The sequence below is a fragment of the Amblyraja radiata genome, chromosome 1 (assembly GCF_010909765.2).
Source record: "Amblyraja radiata isolate CabotCenter1 chromosome 1, sAmbRad1.1.pri, whole genome shotgun sequence".
NCBI lineage: Eukaryota > Metazoa > Chordata > Chondrichthyes > Rajiformes > Rajidae > Amblyraja > Amblyraja radiata.
In genome coordinates, this window is record NC_045956.1 from 100,864,686 (window position 1) to 100,882,386 (window position 17,701).

The 17,701-nt window shown below is 40.0% G+C and overlaps 1 protein-coding gene across 17 annotated transcripts in view; it reads right to left on the reverse strand.

Moving 5' to 3' along the window:
* Window positions 1–17,701, reverse strand: part of pds5a (PDS5 cohesin associated factor A) — a 200,643-nt gene that overhangs the window by 25,417 nt on the left and 157,525 nt on the right. For all 17 annotated transcript variants that reach the window (XM_033027250.1, XM_033027267.1, XM_033027259.1 and 14 more), the window contains 8 exons: window positions 14,950–15,073; window positions 14,018–14,176; window positions 9,094–9,162; window positions 8,769–8,905; window positions 3,546–3,669; window positions 2,672–2,876; window positions 1,404–1,518; window positions 1,117–1,249 (listed from right to left, as the gene is read on the reverse strand). In XM_033027250.1, coding sequence (XP_032883141.1) covers window positions 1,117–1,249; window positions 1,404–1,518; window positions 2,672–2,876; window positions 3,546–3,669; window positions 8,769–8,905; window positions 9,094–9,162; window positions 14,018–14,176; window positions 14,950–15,073 — 1,066 coding nt within the window. The remainder of the gene's footprint in view (window positions 1–1,116; window positions 1,250–1,403; window positions 1,519–2,671; window positions 2,877–3,545; window positions 3,670–8,768; window positions 8,906–9,093; window positions 9,163–14,017; window positions 14,177–14,949; window positions 15,074–17,701) is intronic.

Below are 17,701 nucleotides of genomic sequence, written 5' to 3' on the forward strand. Positions count from 1 at the left end.
TAGTCACTGCCTGCCATTCTGAAAGGGACCCGTTAATCCCTACTCTTTGTTTCCTGTCTGCCAACCAATTTTCTATCCATGTCAGCACTACCACCAATACCATGTGCCCTAATTTTGCCCACTAATCTCAAATGCTTTCTGAAAGTCCAGATACACTACATCCACTGGCTCTCCCTTGTCCATTTTCCTAGTTACATCTTCAAAAAATTCCAGAAGATTAGTCAAGCATGATTTCCCCTTCGTAAATCCATGCTGACCCGGACCGATCCTGTTACTGCTTTCCAAATGTGTGACTATTTCATCTTTTATAATTGACTCCAGCATCTTTCCCACCACCGATGTCAGGCTAACTGGTCTATAATTCCCTGTTTTCTCTCCCTCGCCTTTCTTAAAAAGTGGGATAACACTAGCTACCCTCCAATCCACAGGAACTGATACTGAGTCTATAGAACATTGGAAAATTATCACCAATGCATCCACAATTTCTAGAGCCACTTCCTTACGTAGCCTGGGATGCAGACCATCAGGCCCTGGGGATTTATCAGCCTTCAGTCCAATCAGTTTACCCAACACCATTTCCTGCCTAACGTGGATTTCCTTCAGTTCCTACTGGAGGGTGCTTGGAGAAGGGTACCAAGTGGTTGAGTGCTAGACAATGGGATGGGGGAGAGAGGGGAGTGGGGGCAGGTGAAAAGGTAGCTAGTGGATGGAGTGAAGGACAGGAAATTAGCTAAGACTGCTGTCAAATTCACATGATAGCTGGTGTGAATAAGAAAGCATCTATCCCACTATCCTCCCAACACACCAATGTCATCAATACAAGGCAGGAAATGAGTAAAAAACAGAACACACAGTATACTCTTTGCTGTAAATGCCCTCAGTAACCTCATGAAACATTTTCCTAATACAACTCAAAAACACCATAAGCATCATACCCCCCCCTCACCACCTTCAATCAGTCACACTAATAGGTCACCCCTAAATCATCTGGATGCACACAGCCATTCATTCAGTTTGGACACATGCCCCTAGAAACAAAAATGTTTTACTCTAAAATAGACCAAAGTATTGAAATAGCTTTCCTAAAGCTGTATGCTCCAAATATGCACTTCTCACCTCATTCATTTTGCCATCATCAGGAGCCTGGGCATCCTTGGTTTGTTTGATGTTCTCCACCATTTTTCTGATAAAAGCATGGCTATTATTTTCATTTTTTGCCATTAAAACTTCCAACATGAACCACAGGCACCTTGTGAAAAACAATTTTAAAAGGTCTTAGCTATATTTAGGATCAAATGAAGTGTACATAATATGGAAAATGCTTTAAATAGCAATTTCTACATTTTACATCCAAATTAACAAAGTGTTCCAAGATCAAATTTTGAGAGTTTAATGTTACTTACTCTTTAATATCACGCAGCTGTTCAATATCCTGTGTTTTAGTAAAATCTGGATCATGGGCAAGCAAATGAACTGTGTATGGAACGACATATTCCGGTAATAACGACAAAAGCTTCTCTACAGAAAAGTAAAAATGTGCATATAAAAAGTTATTAAATGTTTTTAGTGCTGGATCCATGCATACAATTCTAGGAAATTAGCAAATGTTGACCAACAATCATTAAAATAAACTGAATATTGAACTTAAGACAAAAATAAGCAAATATATTTTACAGAATCACATTTTAAACCATCTTTGAAATTTGATCAATTTTACCACAAGAGGTAAACTGAAGTATGAAACACTAGCATAAGCAGTATTTGTTTGAAAAGAAAGGCAAGTAACCACCACTGGGATAAGAATCTGTACCTAACACAGTTTACCTGCCTTTATCCAATCCTCTGTAGTCAAAGTCTAAAGAAAGCACCTTGGATGAAACTCAGTTTACTTTTTTGAAAAATGTCCCAAATTTAAAGATCACGTAATTTACTCTCAATTCCATCATCAAATTTTGCAAAAAACTCTATACTCTACTCAAGGAAATTAAGAATAAGCGCACAAGATCTGTATCTGTACCTAAGAAATTGTTATTTTTATTTATCTACTGTATCTTGTTGCATTTTTGATCAGCAGAATATTAAATATTCTTCTTTAAGCTGTCGCGAATGTTCTAGAGAGAACAATTTAGAAGATAACTGGTACAGCAGCTAATTGGGTGGTAGGAAAGGTGCCAACAGACTTCTACAAATCTGGCTAATTTCAAGGAGGATGTGAATTTGGAATATCAATAGGAGGGAGGCTTCAAATTCATGTTGAATAGGGTTAGGAAGCAGATGAAAAATACTAAGAAAAGTAGAATAGCTGAAAATTAGAGCAACACAGCAAGATCTAAGATAGATCAAAATACGTGAAATGTTAACCCTTTCTCTTTCCAGATGCTGCCTGAGCCCTTAGGTTTTTCCAGCTTGATCTGTTTTATGTCAAGTCTGTGACCCTTGATTTTTGAAACTTCTACCAAGGGTAAAGAGCTTTCCCATTTACTGAATCTAGCTCCTTTGTAATTTAATCTCTCCCATCCTCATGTGCTTTCAAGAGCTGGCATGGTCTTAATGGTTGAATGGACGTGGGAATTATGGGAAATAAATATAAAATTGGTTTAAAAAGAACTTAAGACATTGATTTATGATTTGTAACATTTCAGGAACACTTACGGTAAATTATTATACTAACCATGAGCCATTGGGTTCTGTTTAATATATTCTCTCCGTATACTTATATTTTTTAGGAGACACTGTCTAGCATGTGCTCTTCGTTCTTTCACGGGGTCCTTGGCACACAGTGCAAACACTGCCATATATTCTAGTGGGAGCATCAGTTTTCCAAGGGCTTTGTGAAGTTTCAGAGCAAAGATTTGCCTCACCTGGTAACACTCATCCTTCAACAAAGTGATAAAATCAGCAGATTATGCGAGGCAGAATGTCAGAGCATAAAACACATTTTTTGGGACACATAGGAAAAGGTTATGCAACAAAGTAAATCTGACAATTACATATCCGCCATCTGGCAAAACTTTGAGACAGTTCTGTTTGATAATTTCCTGATAGGTTATTGGAAGGTGGAAATTATTTAAAAATCCATTTAGCTAACATGAAAGTCTTTACATTTTGAACATTGATTTGCCACTGATTTTGCTATTGTTCACCGTAAGCTTTAACGACAAGAAAAAGTACACTAATGAGAACTGATTAATATCAATACAAGATACAGAGTTACACCTAAACTGAAAAAAAAAATGGCATTATTACAATTATAATCAAATTACAACTTTTTGTTTTGCACCTCCCCCCCCCCAAGAATTATAACAGTGGATAAAAGACTTTCTCAGCAAATGATTGTATAAATAACTTTTAAAATGGATTGCTCTGAAACAAACAAAATCAAATATCTAAATGATTTGTCTCGTACAAAGTTGAATTACACAGATTTTTCTTCATCTGGATTTATTGACTAAGACATTTATAATCAGATATCATGTTGAAAACTATTTTAGATTGGAGCATAGAGCCAAATCACAAGCAATAAAAAATAAAGCAAGAACACTTACATTAATAACAAGTGCACAAAGCTGGAACTGCTCTGGGGTGATAATTTCATGATAGCAAGGTTCTTGTGCAAGTTTTAGTATAGCACATCCTGCAGCCAACCGTAATCGAGACATATCAGATTTACTGCAAGACAGGAAAAACAAGGTCAACTAATCACAGCAAAGTTCCAGCTCATGTATTTATAAATGTTTTACTCTTAATCACATTAACAACTGGACTCTCAGGAAGACTATAACAAAAACTCCAAACCAAAAGTAATGAATCACTTACCTGATAATCTTAGTTCTTCACATTCAAGAACTCTTACACATATATGGATAGTGTTTCATACCTGAAAATGACTAACAGGAAATCAGGCCTTTCTGTTCTCTTGATACTCCTCAGATCATGTTTTCATTGACATAAAATCCAATCAATTCATCCCAACAATGACTAAAAATACCAATGTTTGTTGAGGACAGCAGCAGTGAGATGTGTGTGTAGAGTCAAGAGTGTTTTATTTCATATGTCCCAGATAGAACAATGACATTCTTACTTGCTGCAGCACAACAGAATATGTAAACATAGTACACTGTAAACAATATGATAAACGAGGGAAAAAAGTTCAATGTGTATATGTATATACACACATATTCACAAGTACACATACATATATACTCTCTCTCTCTATACACACACACACACATATATATATATATACACACACACATATACATATATACATACATTTACATCACATATATACATATACAAAAGTGCTGGAGAAACGCAGCATCTATGGAGCGAAGGAAATAGGCAACGTTTAGGGCCGAAACCCTTCTTCAGACTGATGTAGGGTGGAGGGGGCGGGGAAAAGAAAGGAGAAAGGAAGAGGAGGAGCCTGAGGGCTGAGGGAGAGCTGAGAAGGGGGAGGAGACAGCAAGGGCTACCAGAAATTGGAGAAGTCAATGTTTATGCCGCTAGGGTGCAAACTGCCCAAGCGGAATACGAGGTGCTGCTCCTCCAATTTCCGGTGGTGCCCACTCTGGCCATGTAGGCAGCCCAGGACAGAAAGGTCGGATTCGGAATGGGAGGGGGTTGAAGTGCTGAGCCACAGGGAGATCAGGTTGGTTAATGCGGACCGAGCGGAGGTGTTCGGCAAAACGATTGCCAAGCCTACGCTTGGTCTCACAGATGTAGATCAGCTGCCATCTAGAGCAACGGATGCAATAGATGAGGTTGGAGGAGATGCAGGTGAACCTCTGTCGCACCTGGAACGACTGCTTGGGTCCTTGAATGGAGTCGAGGGGGGAGGTAAAACGACAAGTGTAACATCTCTTGCGGTTGCAAGGGAAAGTGCCCAGGGAGGGGGTGGTGCGTGAGGGAAGAATTGACCAGGGAGTTACGGAGGGAGCGGTCTTTGTGGAAAGCAGACCGGGGGGGGGGGGGGGGGGGGGGGAGATTGGAAGATGTGGCGAGTGGTAGGGTCACGTTGGAGGTGGTGAAAATGACGGATTAAAAAAAAGTAAAAAATAGAGAAAAGGCTGGGCAGCCATACCCGTACAGGATGGCGCCCTGTAGAGGCATTGATGTGCTTTATTTATAATTGCATCAGTGTGCTGGGTCCAGGAAAGATCTTCGGAAATATGCATGCCCAGGAATTTAAAGTTTAATATAAACAGGAGTGTGGGTCCTCATCCTTCCTCTTCCAAAGTCCACAATCAGTTCATTGGTTTTACTGATATTGAGAGCCAGAATGTTGTGCTGGCACAATTTGGTCAATCGGTCGATATCACTCTATACTCTGACTCATCACCATCTGTAATTCGTCCAACAACGGTGGTGTCGTCGGCGAACTTGAAGATGGAAGATAATAAACATGCACCTACTTTCATTCACTAATGTTTTTACACAGATATATAAACACCTGCACTAAAGTACAAATCTTGCAAAAAGTAAATATCAGATGATCAAGTCCTTAAGCCTCAAGTCCTTAATGATTTGCACCAAACATATTTATTGCACACAAAAAAACAAGCTTAAAGTACAGTGATGTCCAAGTGTAAATGTAAAACATGTAAAATGTAAATGTAAAATCTTTCTCAAATGTGCCCAAAATTGCTAGAAACATTTCTTGCCCTTCCACCTGCAATTACCTGGGCAAGATGCAGAGTGTCATTCTTAACAATGCTCTATATCTAGGCAGTGAGACCTCAGCACCAGCTGGACATGAAAAAGCATTGTCCCAAGATGTTCTCCTGGAACGACCTGACAGAGAGCAAAGCAAAGATGTTAGGCTTTGCTTCAACTTGCTAGCTAAGTTTGCAGGTAATACCACTATGGTGGGCCAGATCACAAACCATGACAAAATGAGAACAGGAAGCAGTTGAGAGCACAGTAAAATGGTGGCAGGACAGTCACCTCTCCCCTTTTGATTGAAGCCCCAATCAGCATCAATGGTGCCAAACTGGAAATGGCTGAGAGCTTCAAGTTCCTTGGTGTTATTATTACCAATAATATTTCATGGACCAACCACATTGATGCAACAGTCAAGGCGGTACACCAACACCTCTACTTCCTTAAGAAACTGAGGAAATTTGACATGTCTCCAATGACCCGTACCAACTTCTACAAATGTACCACAGAAAGCATACTATCAGGCTGCATCACAGCTTGGTTTGGGAACGGATCTGCCCAATAAATTGCATAGTTTGTAGAGGTCGCCCTATTCATCACACAGAACAGATACCCCACCATTGACTTCACCTACACTGCCTCAGAAAAACAGCCGACAATCAAAAACTTGTCTCACCCCGATCATCGTTCTTCTCCCTGGTCCCATTGGCCACAATTTACAGAAGCTTGCAAGCATGCATCACCAGACTCAAGAATGCCATCTTCACCTCTGCTACCAGACTTCTGAACGGTTCTTCCATAAGCTAGGGTGCTGTCTGATTCATCTCTACCCCATTGGACCATATGTATGGAACTGATGCACTACAATGCTGAGAACTATATGCTGCATTCTGTATCTTCCCATTTGCTTTACCTATTGTACTAGAGTTTGACTTGATTGTATTCATTTTTAGTATGATCTGATTGGATAGCATACAAAGTAAAGTTTTTCTCTGTGCCTTGGTATACGTGACAATAATAAACCCAAAAGTATTCATTTGTACTGACATCTCCGATGACCGAATGACAGATGCAACCACATTTGTAACTCCATAGTGATGTGAATATGTTTGAAAAACTTGTTAGAATATGTTAAAAAATACTTACCTTCAACCTGGGAATACTACACCCATGCAGGACAAGCCTAAAGTATTTGCAAGCACGTATACCTAATACTAAGTGGTCAATCCTCCAAGGTCTTCACTATCAAAATTGCTAATATTCAACCACTTTGCTTTATATCTTACAGCAATGGGAATGGCTCACTAGACCAATCATGGACAGCAACATCATACAACTTTGTGGTGTATTATTGCCCCAACAATTTCAAACCAAGCATTGTCGTCTACCTAACAAATTGAAATAAAGCACACGTAAACCCCATTTATAAACGGAAGGAAAATTTATCTGTATTAATTATTACCTTTCAATCTCCTCACAAGAAATAAATCACGATTAAGAAAGCAACGGCAACATTATCTGCTCACCAATAACGTGGCCACTGACATTTAACTCAGTTTCAACAACTACATTACTTTGGAGCCTTGACTTAAAATCCACATATGCCTCAACCAGACCAGATGCCAGAATTGCTGCCCAAGCTACAGAGGTATAATTTATGATGTGAAGATAGATGGAGGGGCAGGTAGTGCAGAGAAAGCAGGGACTCTGCAGAAGGATTTGGACAAATTGGGAGAGTGGGCAGTGAAGTGGCAGATGGAATATATTGTAGCAAGTGTGAGGGTCATGTATTCTGGTAGTAGGAATAAAGGCATCAATTATTTTCTAAATGGGAGAGAATTCAGAATCGGAGGAGCAAAGGGTCTTGGAAGTGCTGGCACAGAAATCCCTAACAGTTAATTTGCAAGTCGAATCGGTAGGAAGGCAAACACAATGCTAGCATTTATTTTGAGAGGGCTACAATATAAAAACAGGGATCTAATGCAGAGGCTTTATTAGGCACTGTTCATACTGGATTTTGAGTATTATGAGCAATTTTGGGGCCCCGTATCTGAGGAAGGATGTGCTGGCGCTGGAGAGGGTCCAGAGGAGGTTTACGCGAATGATCCGAGAAATGAGAGGGTTAATATATGATGAGTGTTTGAAGGTACTGGGCCTTAACCTGGAGTTTAGAAGGATGAGGGGGCCCACATTGAAACTTACTGAATTGTGAAAGGCCTAGATAGAGTGGATGAGGAGAGGATGTTTCCAATAGTGGGACAGTTCAGGTCTAGAGGTCATAGCCTCAGAATAAAAGGATGTTCTTTTAGGAAGGAGATGAGAAGGAATTTCTCTAGTCAGAGGGTGGTGAATCTGTGAAATTGATTGCCAGAGAAAGCTGTGAGGGCCAAGTCAATGGATATTTTTAAGGCAGAGATAGATAGATTCTCGATTAGCACGGGTGTCAGAGGTTATGGGGAGATGGTAGGAGAATGGTGATACAAGGAAAAGATAGATCAGCATGATTAAATGGCGGAGTAGACTTGATGGGCCAAATGACCTACTCCTGCTCCTAAAAAAATCATTAGTTAAAGCAAATCTCAATGGAAGATCCAATAAATCATAATCAAAATGTGGAAGTTAATATTGACCATTTAAACGAGGATCATATACTTTGACATCTATAAAAGCAAAGGCATAGATAGAGTAGACAGGCAGAACCTTTTCCCCAAGGATAGGAATGCCAAGGACTAGAGGGCATAGCTTTAAGATCGGAGGGGCAACGTTTTTTTTTTACACAGAGTGTGGCGAGGTCATCGAACACGTGGAGACAGATACAATTGTGGCATTTAAGTGATTTTTAGATAGGCATATAGATATGCACGGAATGGAGGGATATGCATCATGTGCAAACAGTTAAGAGTTGATCTTGGCTTCATGTTTTGGCACATGATGGAGCTTGAGTTGCTATGAAGTCGAATAAAGATAAATCATTTGATTATTCAGTTTTCCCATATTTATCCTATTTAAGTAAGTTAATTGGATCATACATTTCAACTATTTTCTATTATTGAAAAGTTCACAAATGTATTTAAAATACTAGTTACAATCAGTATGAACAAAGTTACCTTATCTTTTTCTGTTCCGTTAGGTCACCTTCACTAACCAGCATGGCTGATAACAGTCGAAGTGTAGAATTGGCAGATTTAGATTGATTATTCTTCATTCCTAATAACCACCGTACCAAAAGTTTTATGGCCTGAACCTAATTAGAAAATATGAAATTACTGCATCATAATACACAATATCTTTGAATGTTTATTTTTTCAAATAGGTTCAATGACCCATAAGATATTTCAGGTCTTTCGTTATGTAGTCAAAACAAATCAATATAGAAGCAGGATTGAGTGAGCACTGGAAATTTGAAATAGAAACAGAAAAAGTTAGACGGACCTTTGCTAGTACTTCTGGAGAGACTTCATCATTTGGACTCCACAATTTACCATTTTTCCCTCCAGGGAACTAGAAAGAGATATTGACATTTACTTTACGCAGAGTATAAATGAATAACAGTACATTTTTGTATTATTATTATATTATATATTATATTATTTTAAAGCTTCCTCGAAATGATTAAATAGTATGAGCCAATTCAAAGAACTTTTCTTCTCTTTTGGGTAATTCAGGGTGGGATGTGGCCCAATAGTATGCCTCAATGCCCAAGTGCATATTTTTGTTTCCTAGTATTTACACTATGCCCATGTGCTGTTGATGAAAGGACTCAAATAAACAAGTTATAAAAATTGCTCCTCCTCCATTTTCTTTGCACTTTTGCAAATAAAATTATGAATTCTTGAATTGTTTCATCTATCCCTCTAGTCATGTCTTGCAATGAATGACAGAGGTTGGAATACAGCATCTACTTCAGGAATCTGGTGTCAGTAAGCAAGCCTGCTCACTGGAACCAACCTTAGTGCTGGGGGTGTCGGCAATGAATTAATTTATTCTTCAAGTGGATTTAGAACATGTTGCAAAAATGGCATTGGAGACATCTCATCGCTGATTGGGGGTGACTTTGACCCATGATTCAGACAGAGGAGGTAGACAAAAGTGCTGGAGAAACTCAGCGGGAGCGAAGGAAATAGGCAACGTTTCGGGCCGAAACCCTTCTTCAGACATCTGCAGTTCCTTCTTAAACATTCAGACAGAGGAGCCCAGAGCAGGAACAATTTTGCTGTCTGGCAGAGCATTAGCTTTTCCTGGAGTTGAGACCTTGATCTTTGTTCATCCTGTAGATTAGCTCTGCTCCAGTAGGAACCTTGTTGAAGATAAGGTGCAGTATCTAGTGAGAAAGATTGGAAAAAGCTTTGGGGCAATGATGCAACCTTGCTTGATGCCAGTATATAATGGTCAGTTTGCATACCGTTATAAACCAGATGCAAGATTCTTCAGTCAGATACATTTGAAACAAATGTCTCAAAGTTGTCTTAAATTGATGGAGTGAGTTTGAGAAATTAAAAAAAGCCACGTAGAGTGGATGATGCTGCTCTCTGGAATTCAGAGTGGATTAATGGTGAGATCATGCCCATTATACCTCGGGAGTTTTGAATCTATACTATGATTCACGCATCAGGATTTTGACCACACGACGGAAGATGTCGATTAGGAGCTTACAATTACTTTCCATATGGTAGACAGCTTTGCTACCCATTACATTGATGTGATCACAAAGAAAGCTCATCAATGCCTCTACTTCGTCAAAACATTGAGGAGATTCAGTACATCGACAAATACGCTCTTGAATGACTACAGGTTTCCCCATAAGGAACATACTGACTGGTTGCATTACAGCCTGATTCAGCAACTCAAATGGCCAGCAACGAATGAGATTACAGGGAGTGGTAGAAACTGTCAGGTCCATCTCCCCACCACCAAAGGGATCGGAGGTGCTCCCTCAAAAAAGCAGCCAATATCATTAAAGGGCCACACCACCTTGGTCACACCCTCATTTTACACCTGCCATTGGAAAGGTGCAGGAGCCTGAAAACAATGACCTATAGGTTTAATAATAACTTATTCACAGCCTCTTGAACATTACACAACATTAAGCTCAGCAACTATGATCTTCCATGGACTGTGTCTTTGATTGCTCTACAGACGTCAGTTCCTGCACTATTGTGACTATCGGGACGACAGATGGCACAATGGGCTAAGTGTTCGGCTGGCGACCGGAAGGTGGCCGGTTCGAATCCCGCTTGGAGTGCATACTGTCGTTGTGTCCTTGGGCAAGACACTTCACCCACCTTTGCCTGTGTGTGAATGTGTGTGAGTGATTGGTGGTGGTCGGAGGGGCCGTAGGCGCAGAATGGCAGCCACGCTTCCGTCAGTCTGCCCCAGAGCAGCTGTGGCTACAGAAGTAGCTTACCATCACCGAGTGTGACTGAGGAGTGAATGAATAATGCGATGTAAAGCGCCTTGAGTATTAGAAAGGCGCTATATAAATCCCATCCATCATTATTATTATTACCTAGTATTACATTATTAATTATTAATGTATTTAATTTTTGATTATATATTATCTGCGTGCATTGCATTTACGGGACTGTTAAGCTGAATTAGTAAGAATTTCATTGTTCTGCTGTTGGTACATATGGCAATTAAACACTTTGGACTCTTGGATGTCCTCACAAGTAGTGACCTCCAAGATCCGAGATCCCTGGAACAACATGCACATCTCTGACGATCTATCCAGGGCCCAGCACATTGATGCAATCTCAATGAAAGCCCATTAAGTCTCTACTTCCTTAGAATGTTGAGGAGTTTCAGCATGTCAACAAATATACAAATGAACGCCTAAAGGTGCACGATAGAGAACGTGTGGCTACAGCATGTCCTGGTTTGACAATTTAAACGCCAAGGAACAGAGATTGCAAAGAATGGTAGACACTGCCCAGTGAATCACAAGTGCTGGCCTCTCCACCATCGGAGAGGTCTATAGGAGGCGCTGCCTCAAAAAAGCAGCCAATATTATCAAAGATGCACAGCATGGTCACATTTTGTTTCTATCATCAGGAAGGGGGTATTGGAATCTGACAATTATGACCACCAGGTTTAGGGATATCTTCTTTCCAACAACCACCAGGCTCTTGAACATTGTACAACACTAGCCTCAACTATGAACTCAATGGATTGTCTGGTTGCAAAAAAGACTATGTTTTGTTCTGCCCTAATATTATGGGTATTTATTGAATTGTTTATGTTTATGTTATCTGTGTATTGCGTGTACAGACCTGTTACACTGTTGCAAATAATAATTTAATTGTTTCGTTATTCGTACATGAGATTTAAACACTTTTGACTCCTGATGTCCTAGATATGGGAGACGAGTTATTAAATTTAAGATTTGCATGTTTCTCACAGGATCACTTTCTACTTTCCCGAGGCAGTTTTTCAGTTGCCATTTTTGACTTATCATCGACTGAGCTGAAAGGATGGCTGGACTGGATATCTTGCTATAGAACAGAGTCAACGGTGCTCAAGTCAAAGACTAAGTCATGTTAGTTTTCCGAGGTGTTCCTTCCTGGCAGTCTCATGTGCTTGGTAAGCTTATCTCCGATCACAGCAGCATTGATCCTTGGGCGTTTGGCCCAGAAGTCAATAGTCTTTAAATGTCATATGTACCACAAAAAAAAAAATAATTCTAACTTGCAGCAGCATAACAGGTCTTTAAACACAGTACCCATAGGTAACACAATAAACAAAATAAAGTTCAATAAATAAAGAAAAACAATATTCGTGCAAAACAAAAGCCCGAAATCCCAGGTGCAATCAAGACAGTTCGCAGTTTAGTTGGTGTTTGTAGTGTTCAAGAACCTGATAATTGTTGGGAAGCCGTTCCTGACCCTAGCGGTCACAGTTTTCAGACTCCTATAACATCTTCCTGATGTCAGGAATGAAATGAGAGCGTAGCCAGGGTTTTGAGGGTCCTTGATGATGCTGGCTGCCTTTTTGACGCATCATCTTTTATAGATCCCTTCGATGGTGGGGAGGTCAGTATCGGTGATGGACCGGGCAGTGTCCACTTCGTTTGATCTCCTTAATTCCTGAGTGTTCGAGTTGTGGAACCAGGCCATGACGCAATCAGTCAATATGCTCTCTACCATGCACAAGTAGAGTTCAAGAGTATTCGTCGAACTACCAAATCTCCTCAATCTTTAAAGGAAGTGAGGCGTTGATGGGCTTTCTTTATGATTGCATTAATGTGCTGGGACCATGACAGATCTTCAGAGATATTCATGGCTGGGAATTTGAAGTTGTTGACTCTCTCCACCACCGACCCCTTGAAGAAGACAGGTTCGTGGATCCTCGACCTTCCTCTTCTTAACTCAACAATCAGCTCTAGGGTCTTACTGACGTTGAGTGCAAGATTGGTGTTTTGACATAATTCAATCGGACAATTGATCTCCCTCGCACATACTCAATCCCCATCATCCATAATTCGTCCAATAGTGGCAAATTTAAAGATAGAGTTGGAACTATGTCGGGCTATACAGTAATAGGCATAGAGAGAGTCGAGCAAGGGACATAATTGCCATAACCAACCTCTCAAAGCACTTCATCACCACAGACATTAGTGCTGGTTGGTAGTTATTAGGGATGTCACCCTATTCTTGTGCATCAGTATTGTTGATACCCTTTCAGTGCTGAAGATTCCATTTGTGTGATGGTTATAAGCAAGTTGCTGACCTCCTATACTTTTCTGAGGGGTTCATGTGTACTTTAAGGCATAGATTTACAAAGACATAATTGTTCAAAATTGTCTGTGCAGCTATTTATTTGCCATGGAGGAGGCACAGTGAAGCTTGCAGTTCAAAAATACCATGTTTAAGTTGCACCTGGTCATTTTCATCAAACAGGTCCTGGTGTCTTTTGGTAGAGAGAGTCCCATTATGTGGGTTAATATGTTAGACTGCTCTACCCATTTGTGGCTGATTTGTTGATAGCATGGCATCAGTTTCATATACCCATAAAGTCAGTTTCTGCCACAATTCAGGCTGAAATAATGTAGCACGCTGGCAAAAAGTTTAAATCAATTTAAGATTATACCCAATAGGTTAATTACTCAAAATAAACAGTTTTGAAAAGCCAATTTCAGTGGAAACGGTGAAAGCTTACTGACCTAAATATTGTATGAAATGTGTGTAATGCAAGGTGACAAACTAGAGCTAACAAATTTCATAATGCAAGGAGCAAAACATTGAGAAGAATACAATAAAGAAATCCATCAACATATAAGACAAAATTAATTGAAATTTTAGCACGAAAAATACTGTAATAAAATTTGTTTTGGAAGAGGTAGAGGAAAATCTTGACATACCCTGTCATTCATAAGTAAATCTTTGACGATAAAATTTGCGACTACTGACTTCATTGGAGAGGCAAACTGATCGGGTGCCAACATAGCAATATGTCCCAATGAGACGAGCGGAGTTACGAGTTGTTCTGGGGTGTCAGCATTTAGGCTTTTGCTTAGTGGCTGGAGAAAAAGTGCACACACACAGAGAAAGTACAAAATGTTAAACTTTGGTAATGGAATACAGCTACAGTGCATTGAAAGTGCTAAACAGGTAACCTCCATGCAATGTTCGGGTGGGGTGCATAAACTGGCATGTATCACGCAACGCAAAGCCATGCCATCAGCAAGTGCTTCAAGAGACGAGAGTTGAAAATGAATAAATAGTGTGTATTTATTTACTTTTCCTTTCACAGAAATTCTGAGACCCTGAATGTTATGGCTGATTTCAAATGTTTGGGTAGCGATTTGTGAATTATCTAAAGGGTATATTTCAGTTATCCAAATGGCTGTAATGCGGGTGTTGCCTGTACAAGCTTCCAGCATTAAATGCTGTGTAATAGCAGAAGTTTTAGTAATCCAGATCTCAAACAACCATCTTTCTACTTACTATGCTATGGACATTTTCAATAAGTAAATTCAGATTATAAAACATTTTTTTATTTTTTACAGACAAAATAATTCCATATTTTATGAGAAAGACCATAAGTCTGAATCCCACCTTTGATCTTTCAAAACATCTCTTATTACTGTTCATATGAGATTGTGACGAAATAACAGAAACATGCACGTGAACAATTCAAAAATCATATTTAAACTGGGGAACTATTATCAGGATCTTATAAACTCCCAGTAGAAACTTCAAGCTATATAATTTAATGTGATTTTACATATCCATAAACACTCTGAACTCTAACCACAATTAATGAATATTGCAATAAATAATGTTCAGATACCTCAAAGATCTGTGCCAATTGTACTTCTTTGTTTGTGAAGATGGCATGAATGCAATGAACTGCTTGCTTAGCTTGGCGAGGGGTGCCCCTTTTTGATTTCTGATGCAGAATAGGAATGAGCGAACTGTAATAAAAATAGTATTATTATGTTAAGGATCAATAATTTTTTTTAAAGTTAAATCCACCTGAACTGCTAATTTATTTATTTTTTACATTTAACATAAAAAATGCCATTGGGCCCTGCTTTCCTACTCTGTCTTTCAGTAAAGTCAGTCCTACAGTCCTTTGAATATATATACAATGAATGAATTCTTTGAATTTCAAAAATTCACAACACTCTAAGTGAAAAGATTTTTCCAGCTGTCATTATTGGCCAATTCCTTGAGACTGTGGGCCTTGGTCTGGGATATCGCATGCATGTTACCTGTCAAGTCTTACAACTTTTTTATGTCTCCATGAGATCTTCTCATTCGTCTAGAGTATAGACCCAGTCTGCTTAATCAAAGGGTAGCCCAGCTATCTGAGAATCAATCTGATGAACCTTCACTGAAATATTCCCAGATTGGTATCTAGATTGGAAGAACCTTTTGACAAACTAATCAAGTACCTGCCTGATATGGTAGGCAAAGAATCAGACACCCACGAAGATTCTGAGTAATCTGAATAGAGTAATTCATAAAATTCCTGAGTAGTTGCTGCCTCACCTGTGGAACAGATGCAATATCCTGATTTAAACTAAATAATGGGGGGGGGGGGGGGGCGGGGGTGGAGTCAACAACGTGGAAGCGTATGCATGGAGTTAACAGAAAAATGTGCAGGAAAGGTCATGGAAGTCTCCAGAAATAACATGACAGAAAGCTTAAAATGGGAGGAAGAGAGTAAGGTTGGGTAAAATCGGGATGGCTGTGAGAGGAGGGGTGATCAACACCGAATTGAAGGTATTATATTTGAATGCACGTAGGATAAAGAACAAAGTGGATGATCTTGTAGCACAGTAGGAAATTGGCAGGTATGATGTTGTGGGCATTACAGAGACGTGGCTGCAAGAGGATCGGAGCTGGGAGCTAAATATTCAAGGTTATACGTCCTATCAGAAAGACAGAAAGGTGGGCAGAGGGGATGGGGTAGTTCTGTTGGTTAGGAACAAAATTCATTCCTTAGCGAGGGGTGACATAGGATCAGATGTAGTCATTGTGGATAGAGCTGAGAAATTAAGGTAAAAAGACTCAAATGGAAGTTACTTACAGACCCCCCAAACAGTAGCCAGGATATAGGGTATGTTACATCAGCAGATAAAATTGGCATGTAACAAAGGCAATGCTACGATGGTCATGGGAGATTTTAAAATGCAGATAGACTGGGAAAATCAGGTTGGTACCGGACCCCAAGAAAAGGAATTTATAGAGTGCCTCCGAGATGGATTCTTAGAGCAGCTTGTAGTGGAGCCAACCAAGAAAAGGCAATTCTGGATTTATTGTTATGTAATGAACCGGATTTGATAAGTGAACTCAAGGTAAAGGAACCATTAGGAGGTAGCGACCACAACATGATATGTTTTAATCTGCAATTTGAGAGGGAAAAGGTCAAATAGGATGTGCCGGTATTGCAGCTGAGCAAAGGGGACTACAGACTCATGAGGGAGGAGCTGGCCAAAGTTGACTAGAAAGTGACCTTAGCAGGGGTGACGGTGGAACAGCAATGGCAGGAATTTCTGGGATTAATCCGGAAGATTCAGGATCTTTTCATTAAAGAGGAAGAAAGATTCTAGGGGGAGAAAGAGGCGACTGTGGCTGACAAGGCAAGTCAAGGGGTAAGATGAAATGCGAAGATAAGCTAGCCAATAATATAAAAGAGGATAGCATGAATTTCATTAGTTATATAAAGAGTAAGAAAGAAGCAAGAGTGGAAGTTGGGCTGCTGGAGAATGACGCAGGAGAAACGATAATTAGGAATAAATAAATGGCAGAGGGGTTGAGTAACTTTTTTGCATTAGTCTACAGCGGAATACACCAGCAACGTGCCTGAAATTCAAGAGAGTCAGGGGGTGGAAGTTAGTGGAGTGGCTATTACTAGAGAGGTGCTTGGGAAGCTGGATGCGTCATGTGGGTTCTGAAAGAGGTGGCATAGATTGTGGAGGCATTGACTGTGATGTTTCAAGAATCACTAGAGACAGGAGACGTCCCAGATAATTGGAAAATTGTCAACATTACCCTGCTGCACAAGAAGGGAGCAAAGCAGAATAGTGAGAACTATAGGCTGGTTGGTCTGACTTTGGTGGTTGGTAAGATTTTAGTCCATTATAAACGATGAGGCTACGGAGTACTTAGAAGTTCACGATAAGATAAGCCGAAGACAGCGTGGCTTTGTGAAGGGGAGGTCTTGGTAGACAAATTTGCTGGAATTTTTTGAAGAAGTAAATAGTAGGAGAGACAAAGGAGAGTCAGATGTTGCTTAGAGTTTCAGAAAACCTTTGATAAGGTGCCACACGTGAGGCTGCTAAGGAAGATGAGAGCCCACGGTATCAAAGGGCAGATACTTGCATGTATAGCACGTTGGCTGGTTGGCAGAAGGCAAATAGTGGCAATGAAGGGAGTTTTTTCTGGTTGGCTGTCAGTGACTAACGGAGTTCCGCAGGGGTCGGGGCTGGGGCCGCTGCTCTTCACGTTGTATATTAATGATTTGGACGAGGGGATTGAAGGCTTTTTGGACAAGTTTGCAGATTATACGAAAATAGGTGGAAGGGCAGGTAGTG